A 13,052-nucleotide genomic window follows, 5' to 3' on the forward strand; every position below is an offset into this window, starting at 1 on the left:
CTCTGGCCTGTTGCATGATGAAGTTTTCTCTTCATCCCCCTGTTTGCATTTGAGAGGGCAGTGGGATGGCTCCTCTCTCCTCCTCCAGCTCTGCTCTGTGTAGTAGCAGAGCAGCTACTGCTGCTTTGAAGTTGGTGTAAGGATGTCCTGGGGCTTCTTCCACAGCAGCAGAGGTGGTTTACAGTCAGCTCACCCACCCCCCAGTAGCCCCCACTCACCTTTCCATGGCTCCTCATAGCATCCCTCAGGGAATTTGGGTGTTGGCAATAATTGCTGCCTCTATTTCTGTCCCCAGGAGCAATTCCTGGCTTTGCTATTGCTCCCCTCAGCCTCTCCCCAGAGCCTGCCCTGGGAAGGACTCACGTGAAGCAGTGGTGGCAATGGTTTAGTGCTTCAAGTATTGATGCAACTTGGGAGCTTTCAGCCCTAATTTGCAGCTTCCATTTCTTCTTTTTATGAAGCTTCCTTGAGAGAAGACTCAAGGCAGGACTGGCTTGAGGGGAGACCTCACCTCCCAGGCTGGCAAAGGATAAAAGAGAAATAGGTGTAGTGATTGCTTTGATATTTTTCCCATCAATTTGGATGATGGAGAGGTAGGAATTCCTTCAGGCTTGGGCCTTGAAGGTGGGTGCATGCATCTCAGATCCTCTTTCAGCAAACCCTGGCTCACTTGGACACAGCACTGTGCTCAGTGAAAGATAAGGACTTGAGGCTGTGTCTCAACACCATCATTTCCATCAGTTGGCTCAGGAGCTGGCAGGCAGGACTGGGAACTCCAGTGTCTCCTCTCCATTGCATGAGTGCAAATCCAGAGGATTTCTCTGGATCAGTCCCAAAACTAACAGTGGATCAGTCCCCTTTCAGTGAGCCAGGAGCCTGGTTGCAGGAGCCAGGAGCACTGATGGGAGCTGGGGACCCTGGTGGCATCTCTGCCAGGAGAGACAGCTCAGGAAGGAGCTCACCAGGATGGTTTTGCTGACTTATTCCTGGTGAATATATTAAAAATAGGTAGTGTGCAGAGCCTGCTTTCCTGGTATTAATGAGGCATTCCCTGGCATTTGACTGTGTCCTTGGTAAATTCTATTTCCCAGGGGTCACTCCAGTGTGAATTACAGATTTGGATGCTTAACTAATAGGAGTAACTGCCCATTCTAGAGGAAGGAGCTAATGATTCCCTCAGGTCCTGGAGGCATAGATTGTTTTCCTAAGCAAATTGTACCATGAGCTGTTTTCTCATGAAATATTTATCTGCTGGGCTGTTTGAGTGGCCCTCAAAAAGGGTTATTAGCACAGAGAGCAGATGGAGGCAGGGAGACTGTTTACTAAACTCAGATTTGCCTTTTGCCACTCTGCTAATGCCAACTGGATGGCAGGAAAAGTTACCCTGATCCCCTCCCACACCTCAGCTGCCTGATTTTGTAACTGGGGCAGCACACAGGCAGGGTACAAGAAGGGAGAGGAGAAACCTGCTTCATCCCCCTGCCTTCCCCCTGCTCCTGCACTGAGCTGGCTTCACCATTTCTGGTGGTGCAGGGATGGATGTCCCCCAGGGGCCTTGTGTGTGGTCCTGTGGTGCTGGAGCACCTCATCCCTCAAGCTCCTCCTCTGAATGCAGAAATCTGATTTCTTTTTATTTTGCCTGATTTAAAACCAATCAAAACCATTGATTATTTCACAGGGGGGAAAGGTGAATGAAGCAAATGGTCAGCAGTGTCTTTAGAAAAGCCTGGGTCAGTGTCTGTGTTTCTGTTGTGGCCACCACTAACCAGGAGGCTTCTTTTCTAGGCTGAGGAACAGAGCTGAGCCCTGATGTCCCTGATGCTGAGCACACTCTGAGGTCACAGCAAACCAGCACTTGCAGAGTTTTAACACTGCTTTTTCTTCTTCCTTCAGGCTATGAAAGTCCTCTCCAAAAAGAAGCTCTTAAAGCAGTATGGATTTCCACGTGAGTAGCTCTGCAGGTTGTCCTCAGCCAGGCAAACCTCTGTAGAAATATTGTCTACATTTCATTCAAATTCATTCTTTTCATTCAAAATGAATTTGGCCTCGTTTGAAAGCTGGGGGCTGGCTTAGATGCAGTGGGTACTGAAAGGGCAGCCACAACCACAGGGAAACTCAGCACAGCTTTGATTCTGAGTCTCTTTGAAGTGCTGATTCTTCCATGTTCACCATCTGTAGAGCCTAATTAAGTGCTGGAAGCCAGGCAGGGCACAGCTCTTCTACTCTCTCTGATAACACCTGGCTCCAATGGGACCTGGCAAACTGGGAAAGCCAGCTGGGTCTGCATGGGGCTTGGAAACCTCTGGTTTGGGTGGAAGCTGTGAAGTTTTGGGATGATGACTGCAGAGGGGCCAGTGACTGTTGACTCCTGCAGGCAAGGTAGTGCTGAAAAATGAGTTTTTCCTCACCACTTCCAGGCCGACCTCCTCCCAGAGGGTCAAAAGCCTCCTCTGGGGAACAGTCAAAACCCATGGCACCTTTGGACAGAGTCTATCAGGAAATAGCCATCTTAAAGAAACTGGACCATGTCAACATTGTTAAGCTGATAGAGGTGAGCTGCTTCTCCACCCTAAGCTGTGCTGAAACTATTATGGTGTGTATGGCAACAAGAACATTTTTCTTCAACTGCTCCCATCTCAGCCAAAATTGGGTTAAAACAGTTGTGCAGAAACGTGGGGCTGGTGATTCCAAACCAGATGGTACCAATTCAGCTCTGACAATCTGACCCACTCCCCCTGGCCTCTGGGCTGGTGCCCAAGGTAAGGCAGCTGTGCTGATAGAGAGAGCAGCAGCTTTGGCAAAGGAAAGCTGTGTGGAGACAAGGCTGGGAAGGAGCACAAGTGCAGGGCTTCTGTGCCATTTTCAGTATTGGCTGAGGTCAGATCAGGGCAAGCTGGGCCCAGCAATCAGCTAGGCTCTTTCTCCAAATATAAGTAGAAGCCCAGGTTTTCTCCAGAGACAGGAAAATCTGCATCCTTCAAAGCCCCTCTCCCTGCAGGAATCTCTAACTATTACCCTAAGTCATTCTCAATGCTCTGCAGCTCAGCACAGTGCACAGGGAGCAGTAAAATGTTACTTGATTTAAAATCTCTCCTTTTTTTTCCTGCTGTTTTTCTTTTTTTCCCCCTTATCTCTCTATTATCAATTACAGGTCCTTGATGATCCTGCAGAGGACAACTTGTACATGGGTATGTGAATCATAAATCCTAACAGAACCATCTGGGCTTAGATCCAGTGATGCAAGGAACCATGTATCAGGGCTTGGGGTCAGCACCAGGAGGAAACTTGTACCAACTTCAGCAGACTGATTTTTTCTGAAAAGTTCAATGCCTGTACAGGCAGCTGGGATAGAAGGAGCCCTTGCAGTAGGGTAAGGCAGTCTTCTGGCTTCATGCAGCTGTGCACATCTCCTTGCCATGGGGACACTGAAAAGACATGAGAGTGGCTCTACCTGACCTGGGTGCATGTTGGTTCCAACCCTAGAGCCAGGGGAGAAGGGGAGGATGATTTCTTGTCCTCCTGGTAGGAAGTTGGTGTCTCCAGACTCCTCCTGTGGGTAGTGGTGGCAGTGGGTCTGGAGAGCAGGCTTTTCCTCTGCCCCTGCAGAGATACAGAGCACCCTGCTGAGCCAGCAGAGCTCCTGGTATGGGGTGCTCAGATGGGAGGCTGGAGCTGACTCTGCTTTTATGCAGAGGGTGAGGAACTTCCACCCATTTTTGTCTTCCTCTCCTCCAAACCTTAAAAGTGCCAACCACAGCCTAACCCCAGTTTGGGCAAAACCTGGAGGAACAGAGCTGGGGGACACTGAGGTGCCCTCTGAGATGGACCAGAGGAGGGGGATGTCTGACCCTGCTACATCTCTGCTTCCCTATAACACTTCTGGCAGGCTCAGAGGCTGCTTCTCCTGCAGTAAGGTACCCCCTGAAGGTACTGGATAAGGTGAGGCTCAAATCAGCAAGGGCTGACACCAGGAGCAGCAGAAATGGGGCTGATAAATGAGCACCCTCTGTGTGGAGCTGGTGGGAGCTGGGGATGTTTCTCTTTGCTGAAAAGTTCAAGGTTTTCATTTTGCAACTTGTTGTGTCCTTGTCATGGGTGAGGGAAGAGGAGTCAGGGGAGATAAAGTGACATTGCAGGGATGGGAAAGGGATGTGGTTTTGTAGGTGCTAAAAAGCAAGAAAGCTCAGCTCCTCTTCATTCATGTTTTGTTTTTTTCCTTTCCTTCTCTCACAGTATTTGACCTCCTGAGGAAAGGGTAAGTAGCTCTCCTGAGATCTATTGTGTTGAAATTTTTGGTGTTCATCAATAGCTTCCCAGGTGAAGTGAAGGTTTGATATGTACAGGGGGGCAAACTGCTGCCTGCAGCAAGAGAGGCAGCAGAGGCAAAATCCAGCCCAAGTTTGCACTGTTACAGCCTGGAGTGGTGTGGTGGATGGTAATGGGCTGGGAGGACTTGTCCTGGTGTCAGGACCTTGATCCAGAAAACAAATTTAATGCCAGTTGCCCATCAAACACCTGGAAGAGAAGGTCAATAGGAATCCTGCCTGGGTAACAGCCACATTGTTACTTCCCTTGGCACAAGCAATGTGTGGTTACACCAATATGTGTAACCAAACTGCTTTATTTTACCTGACTTCTTGTGAGAGGCTGTTTTGGTGCTGCCTTTTTCCATAGCATAAGGTGGTGGAAGTCTCCTCAATGCTGTTTACTACTCATCTGCTGGTTCTGCAGCTCTGGAGAGTCTCAGAAAGGTCAGGAGAGCTCTACCAAGGGTTGGGGAGATTCCCAAAGGGTTTATTTTTTTCTCTGGCCCCACGAACAAACCTCTTGAAGGCTGCCAGCTCCAGTGGGCTGATGGTGAGAGGCTCCCCAGTCTCCCTGGTGACCAGGCTGATGACTCTCCTGTAGGAAAAGGGGAGGAAAAAATGTGGGCAGGATCTGTGCAGCTCAGCTGAGTGCAGCCAGTCTGCCTCCAGCAGCAAACAGACCCAGGGGCTCTGCCAGTCCTGTCCCTCGTGTTATTTCTGCCTGGCTTCAGCAGCAGGAAAAAAATGTCTGTGGAAAGGGAGAGAAGGCAGGGGGAGAAAACTGCAGATGGGAGATCTGAAGGGCATTGAGCAGCAAGGGAGAAGAGGGAAATGCTGCAGGGAGGATTTGCTGCTGGGGGCTGAGGGGAAGAGCTGCAGAGCCTGGTTTAAGTGCTGGGCTGTTCTTAGCCAGGGTTTGGCTTGCACAATGTCTCAGGAGCCCTCAATCCAGCTGGGGTCAGTGGGACCATATCCCAGTGCAAGGCTGCTGAGCACCTGGAGGGTTAAACCCCCAGTGCTGTGAAGCCCTCAGCTCCTGCTGCTCATCCACTGGGGCTCAGGACATACCAGTGAGCTCTTACAGCTTCTTAACCCTCAGCTGTCAGCAGGCACAGGCAGAAGAGGGGCTTTTAGAGGAGATTCTGCATCTCTCAGCAGAGGCAGCACACAGAGGAAAGGAGAGGAGAAGCTGACCAGGTAACCTTGGCTGCTGAAGGGCTGAGTTCTGGTGGTGGCTGAACCCTGAGCAGCTTTCGAAACAGTTCAGCACAGCCCACTGGAAATATTCCCACTTAATCTTGGAGGCAGTGGTTCCTGTCTGGATTCTGCCCTTCTTCAGACCAGCTGTGAGCTGATGTTGCTTCAGGACTGAGCCCCAGCAGCTGTGACACCCAGTGCACAGCATGGGGCACTTTGTCCCCAGTGCTGCCCAGTACCTCCTGGTGATGCTGGTGCTCACAGCCATGAGCAGCTTGAGCCAGAAACCTGAGGCCAGATCCAGTTCTGTTCTTTCCCTGCACATTTCCCATTAGGAATATCAGGGACTATTGTTTGCATTCTTTTGTGCAGACAACAACAGTAACTCCTGATGCTGAGGAGGGCTCAGGGACGTAAGCACCAGCTGAGCTCACTGGGGTGGCTGTCACCATGTCCCTGAAGGGTGGCTTTGCCTCCATCCTGCATCCCAGCACCCAGAACCGGGCGGGAGCCCTCAGTGCTGAGGACAATGGTGGTAGAGAAGATGAGAGCTCTCCAGCAAAGGAGTCTTTCTGTTCTTCTGCAAAGCTCTGGATTCTTTTCCCTCTCTCTACCAGGCCTGTCATGGAGGTGCCCAGTGCTCAGCCCTTCAGTGAGGAGCAGGCTCGGCTCTACTTCCGTGACATCGTCCTGGGCATCGAGTACTGTGAGTACCAACCAGCAGCACTGGGAGCAGCTCTGCAGAGCATGTGTGTTGACTCCCTCTTGACTCTGGTGGGCTGCCAGCTGAGCATTCCTCCTCTGCCTCCTGCCAGCAGATTTCCTGTCAGGAAATCTCTTGATGATCTTTAAGGTCCCTTCCGACCTCGAACATTCCATGAAGGCAAAAAGCACAACTCGGATCCCCTGCTGCTTGCTCACCTTAGCTTTTATCCTCAGCTTGCACTGGAGCAGTTGATGCACACCCACCCAGCAGAGTCTTTAGTGCAAGAGGCATCTCTGAGTCTGCAGTTACTGCTCCTGTGCCAGCTGGGCACACTGTCAAACTGCTGGTGAGCTCCTTTGTGTCTGCTCTGTTCTGCTGCCCTCCTTGTGGACAGCCTTCCAGAGAGTTCAGTGAGCTCATCCCTCATTGCTCTTTCTCTGCATGCTGATGCACTAAAGACTTGATTATTGTTGGATGGCTGAATATGAGGAGAAAGAGCTAATACAGCTTCTGCAGAGACAGTTCCTGCCTCACAGATCTATTACTTTTCCAGAGGAGACAAGAATGTAGATAAGGTGACCCTGTCACTGCATCACTTTTCAATTGCCAAACAGCTTTTGATTAGATCCATCAACAGTAGCTCCTAAAGAAGCTCATAAGTCTCTTTGGATGGCCTGTGGATTAATAGTTAAACAATCAGGAAAGTAGAAATACAGCTTTTACAATGAAGAGAAGATACTAGTGCAGTTAAACTGGAAACCATGGTGTGGTCTGGGTTGTTTCATATATTCCTAAATGACCAGGAGAGAAACTGATGATGACATCTGGTTATTCAGGATAGTCATGCTTGGGAATGAGTGTGAGGACTGGCAGGAAGATGCCATGAGAGCAAGTTATGGGTATGATAAAATGGCAGGTAAAAATCTGTGTTGCTGACTGCAGGATAATGCATGAGGGGGAGAAGCAACACTAAAAATATGTACATTGTGACAGGCTCTAATTCTCACTCAGGCTTCATTCTGGATACTTTTGAAAATGCCAGCCCATTAGGTAGTGACATTCAACAGAGCTAATGAGACTTGGGGAATGGTGTGGAATGAAATAAAGAACAGAACAGAAATGTCATTACACAGGTATTTGGATCCGTAAGAGCTCTTAGGTACAGGTGAGGAGGATCCTGAATATTTTGTGCAACTTGGCTCATCCTGTCTTAAAAACAGCTCTCTAGAACTGAAAAAAAAGGCCTGAGAAGGGTGATCAGGATGGTCCTGGAACATCTTATGTACAGAGTTAAGACCAAGGCTCTTGAGATTTCAGAATTATTATGGGAAGGGGAGATGTGACAGAGGATTACAAAATCCAAAGTGTAGAGAAGTGATGGACACAAAATGAATCTTCTCTGTCTCTCAGAACACTAGAACTAAGGTGTAGCAAACAAAATAATCATGTAGTCAATTTAAACCAGAAGAAATTACTCTTTCCTGTAGTATGTAATTAAACTCTGCAATTCAGTGTTAGGAAAGGTAGCAAGTGCCAGAACTAAATGGGTCTCCAAGTGATGAGACAGATATATAGAAGAAAAGAGCATTGAGGACAATGAAATATGAGGACAGAGGCAGTGTTTGCCATGGGGAATGTGGGTCCTGGAGGTGTTACATCTCTGCCTGATGCTTTTCCCCAAGCTTCCATCCTGGTCAGGGAGGGACAAGGATGCTTGAGTGAATATCATCACCCCAAGGCAATGAGCTGTGCAGAGCAGGAAAGGTTGGAGATGTGCAAGACACAGCCCAATGTCACCCTCTCTGATTAGTCCAGGTGAGATTTTTTGCAGGTATGTCAACCTTAGGAAAGAAATACTTGCCTTTTTCACAAACCAGATGAAATTGATTGAGCTGTGCTCTCAGAAAGCCTCTGTGTAGCTGCATCAAACTCAGAAATAACATTTCCTGCTGCCACAGGGCTTTGAGCCCTGCTGCTGCTGTTGTAACAATTCCTTCAGAGAGAAAACTTTGAGTGTAGAAGGTAGTTTTAAAAAAAATGAAGTGTGTGTAGTCCTGGGCACAAGGAGTGAAACAGGGCAATAAATTATAGGATGCTCAACAGGAAAAATGGGATGCTTTATTTTGGGCTATGGAGTAAGCACTTATTTTATTAGCAAATCAAAGTTAAAAATTGTGTTCTCTCAGAACTGCTGGGTAAATGCATGGCAATTATTAGGTAATTACAGAGGAGAACTGCATGCCAAAGGGAAAGTGTTGCCAGGCAATCTAGAAATTGCAAGGTAATTTTAATGTAAGCATCCATAATTGGGGGGGATTTGGGAGACTGAAGAGCCACACAGGCTCACAGTCATCACAGCATTGCAACTGCATCATTGCTTGTTGGGTTTTATTAAATCAGAAGTTACAAACTGGGTTCCAGTTGGAGTCTGCAAGCTGTTAATCCAGGCCATGGATTTGCTGCCTGGGGTGCAAACTGCCTGGGATGAGCAGGGAGAGACTGCAGGAGCCAGGCTGGTCCTTTGAAGTGACCAGTGGTGGCACATGGTCCGTGGCTGTGGGGACTGGAATCCACTGGTTATTCATGATGCTGACACTGGGGTGAGGCACTGGAGAGAGATTGGTCTGTGTAATGGGACCAGAAACATCCTGTGCTGGGTGGGAAGTGTTGGCTTGGACTTGGGCTCTGTTTTGGGGACTGTGTCAGGATGCAAACAGTGATGCAAACTTTAATTTCCATCCTGGTGAAATGGCACCAAAATGGGAGGTGCTTTTGCTTCTGCTTGCAAGTGTTCCCCAGGACTGAGGGCATTGCCTGCTGTAAGTACCCCTGGAGTGGTAATTTCAGATTGGACCAAATTTTTTGAATGGAAAAGTTTTGCAGTGTTATTTGTCATTAACTTAAGCTTGTCTGGGAATTGGGGTTATGTGCAATTTCCTCTCTTTCCACCTGTGGCTTCCTTCCAGTGCTTGTCTGGGGTTATTTAAGCTTCAGCCTTCCTCCTGGTAAGGCAAACAGGGATCCTCAGCAGAAGCAGACATGGGCAGTTGCCAAAGGAGTCAGGAGTTATTCCCAAAGCTGGGAGGTGGATGGGTCAGCTTAGGGTGCCACAGGCAGCACCCTGAGCTTGGTGACCCAGGCATTTCCCCAGCCACAGGTTGTGTCTTCATGGCCTCTGCTATGGTTCCATTCATTTGTCCAATCTCTTTTAAAATCTGTGTAAATTTGCCATGTCTCCTACCTCCTGCTTAGGGGTGTAGATGGGTTTGATCTTGTTTGGCTCATGGCAGAGGTGAGTTCCTCACACTTTGTGTTGGTGTGGCCCAGCAGAACTGGGACACAAGTCTGGGATGGAGGTGCAGCTTGCACCATGGTTCCCAGTAAGCTGCTAGATCCATCTGTGCCCCATTCCTGTGCAGGAAATGGGGACCTGCTCCCTCTGTGCTCCTGCCTTAAGATCAGAGCTCCTCAGAGTGGAGCATGTTGAGGTGAGGGCTCTCAGCTGGAGGAGCTGAGTGTTATAAATGGCACCCTCAAAAGGAGAGGGACTGGGTTGTGTTTTATCCCATGCAGACAAAGCTCTGTTTAGATTATTTTGAAAAAACCCTCCAAACCTTTCACGTAGCTGCAAGTGTTGCTGATATTGATGGATGGGGACTTGGGGTGGAAGAGTGAGAGCAATTAGCAGGCAGAGCAGTTTAGAGAGAGGTGCTGGAGTCTGTAAGATCAGACTCTTTGGGATTTGGTGGTGTTTGATGCTGTTCACAAGTGATTGTTCCTAGGGACTGAAGCTGCCCATGGCACAGACTGTGCAGGTTGTTTTGGCAACACCCTGCTCCCCATTTTGGTCCCTTGAATGGTGGCACAAGGCAGGAACCCCCCTGTGTCCTCTCTGACTGGTGATACCTGGTGTGCCCACCTGGCTGGAGGTGAGCCTTAGCCAAGGCTGCCTCTCCTTCCTCTTCCCTGTTGCTTCCCAGTAGGAGCATCCCGTGCCTTTCCCTTTTCCCTGAAGCACAGTAGTCACTGAGGTGCTGAAGATGGAGCCCAGGGGGAAGCTGCTCCCTTCCAAAGGGCTTGGCAGTGCTGGGTGTGGGGATTCCCCTTTGGAAGCAGCTTAGTCAAGTGGTGGAGGCTGATGGAAGCAGCAAGAGTGGCAAAAAAGTCAACAGAGCTGAGAAAATCAGAGCTGGGATCCTCACCCCAGCCACCACAGGGGAGCTGAGCAGGGGAGGGGAGGTGTGCTCCTTGCCCAGCATCCATGGCCTCCTGCTCCTCCTTGGAGCATTGTGGACAAGCACAGAGCCTGGCTTCAGAGAGCAGCCTTCTCTTCAAAGCTCTTGGGTGGTGATGCAGCAGCTTCCTTGGGAGGGTGTTAAATCATTTCTTTGCTACAGAGGTGATGTGAGAGTCATACTAAGTGGGCTCTGCAGTGGCACCATATGGATTGCTTCTGCCTTTGAATGGGAATGGGATTCTGGTTTTAATCAAGTGTAATTCAGCACCAGCCTCAGTTAATAGCAGGATGTGGCAGGGCAGTGCAAACTTTTACGTGCATAATTTTGAAATGAGCTTTTAGTGAGTTAGTATTAATCTGCTGGACCTTTACAGTTTTCAGAAAGCAATGCAGTGAAAGGCACATTTTTTTTAAAAGGATCAAGGAGCATTTCTAGCACTTCTGTCTCTGTTCCCTCTTGGTCTTCACTGGCTGTTAATCCAGGCAGACAGTTCCCAGACGTGTGCTTCTGAATGTAAAGGAAATCCTGTTCAGTCTCTGAGCAGCCTGCAGTGTCTGGAAATGAGGAGCATTTGTAAAACCAGTTGCATGCTGCCACAGGAGCTGCCTTGTCCCACCAGGGGCAGCCAAGGGACTGAACAGCAGGGAGTGATGTGCCCAGCAGGGCTTTGCTAAGGAGCAGTGATGGAGCAGGAAGCCCCAGCCAAGGGGCAGGAGATCTCCAGTGAGCCCAGGCAGGGCTGTGTGCTCTGTGCACTCTCAGGACCCAGCCAGTTCAGCAGCAGAGATTCACCCCAAACCCAGCCCCTTCCTCCAGCTCCATCCCAGTACCACAGCCTGGGAGGATTCAACCCTGCCTGGATGCTGCTTTTTGACACGAGTGCTGCAGGATCTCTGACCTGCACAGTTTGGCACAGTTTACAGCCAAAATGCTCCAGGATCTCCATCCCACCACAAACCTCCCTAAGGGGCTGAGACCCTCCTGGGGGTCTCTCAGCTGAGCCCCTCCTGGGGGCACCCTGCTTGGTGGCATTTACTGCACTTGGTGGTGCTGGTGTCCTGCAGAGGAACAGTCCTGCTTCCCTTCTGCAGCTCTCAAACCCAGTCAGTCTTCTTCTGTTGCCTACTTGGGAACGATTTGGGAGGAATTTTACTGTTAATTTTACATTTTTACTGTTCTTTCTGCAGCCCTGGATTGCACTGGGCAGGGGAGAGGATCCATCAGTAAGGTTTGAAGCCTGGGTTGGACAGCTGTGCAGGGCAGGACACAGCAGCAGCAGCTAGGAGAGTGGGACTTCAAACATTGTGTTTCCTCCAAGCAGAAAAGGGATTCCAGGTTGCTTTCATCAGGTTAGCAGCTCCACACCAAGTCATTTTTCAGCAGATGTGAGCTCTTGCTCTGAAACTTTTTGTAGCTGTGGTGGAGCCTCATTTTTTTTTTCCACTGGTGCTTGGCACACAGTCCCTGTCCCAGTCCTTTCCCCTTCATGGCTGTGGCTTCTGCACATGACAGCAAAACAGGGGAGAGGATTTGCAGATAGCAGAAGTCCTTTGAGCCAGCTGGCACAAAACTTTCGTTACTGTCACCCAGAGAGTGTGGCAGAGCAGCAGCACAAGGTAGGGGTTGGACACTGCTCCCAGCACCACCACTCCTGACCTGGCCACATCCCCCTGGGCCCATCTCCTCCTCATCCCAGTTTGGTTTTTATTAAACCCTGGGCCAGGTTTGCAGAAGCTCCTGGCTGACACAGCACTGCAGAGCCCTGGGATGTGTCAGGGGACACTTCTGAGAGCACATCCTGTGCTCCTCTGCCCCCCAGGCACTTGTGCTGCTTTTCTCCTCTCACTGTCCCTAATGCTCCTGTCAGCCACGTGGATTTTCTGCTCTGGGAGACACAAATGTTTATTGACCCTCACGTTTGATGGCATTGATTTTTTTTTATTTATTTATTTTTTGCAAAGGATGAGTTTATTTGTCCTTTTCCCACCAGCCAGCAGCATCTGAACCTGCTGGGTACCAGACCTTGGTGGGCACTGCACAAACACAGAGCATCTGGCAAATGGCCCACCTTTTTCCTCTACTTTTATGAGATTGCACAAAGGCAGGGAATGTATTTTACAAGATAAACAGTTATTTGATATGGGAACTAGTTGGGGTTTTTTAGTCTTTCCTGCATGGAAGAAAGAACAAAAAGCCTGAAGCACCTAATGCAACTCCTTCAGTTTTCACAGACTTAACTCCAAGGATGTATTTGTGTGGCCCACGTATATTTGTGGCTGTACTTTATTTTATTTTTTTTTTAGAGGCATTTGGCAATTTTAGCCTGGTGGTAACAGACAGGATACCAGACACCTGAATAAAAGGCAGCTCATCATTTCCCCACCACCACTTTTTTTTTTTTTTTTTTTTTGTCCTCTCCCTGTATTACCATAATGAAATGTCAGCTTGCCACCAGCTTTGCTGTAGAGCAGATGTCTCCTCCTAATTACTGCTGTTGCAGGGTTTTCAGTGTTTATCCTGACTCTCTAGCTGGGCTGTTGCAGCATTAACTGGCTCACATCACAGCATGGCCATGCCCTTGCTGCACATCTGGAAGAAGATGGA

General features: G+C 49.2%; 1 protein-coding gene across 6 annotated transcripts in view; it reads left to right on the top strand.

Annotated features, from left to right (window-relative positions):
• Positions 1 to 13,052, top strand: part of CAMKK1 (calcium/calmodulin dependent protein kinase kinase 1) — a 79,282-nt gene that overhangs the window by 48,750 nt on the left and 17,480 nt on the right. For all 6 annotated transcript variants that reach the window (XM_071764939.1, XM_071764937.1, XM_071764935.1 and 3 more), the window contains 5 exons: positions 1,894 to 1,945; positions 2,418 to 2,551; positions 3,152 to 3,188; positions 4,234 to 4,255; positions 6,122 to 6,210. In XM_071764939.1, the coding sequence (XP_071621040.1) occupies positions 1,894 to 1,945; positions 2,418 to 2,551; positions 3,152 to 3,188; positions 4,234 to 4,255; positions 6,122 to 6,210 (334 nt within the window). The remainder of the gene's footprint in view (positions 1 to 1,893; positions 1,946 to 2,417; positions 2,552 to 3,151; positions 3,189 to 4,233; positions 4,256 to 6,121; positions 6,211 to 13,052) is intronic.

Source organism: Heliangelus exortis, chromosome 21 (genome assembly GCF_036169615.1).
Source record: "Heliangelus exortis chromosome 21, bHelExo1.hap1, whole genome shotgun sequence".
Classification (NCBI taxonomy): Eukaryota; Metazoa; Chordata; class Aves; order Apodiformes; family Trochilidae; genus Heliangelus; species Heliangelus exortis.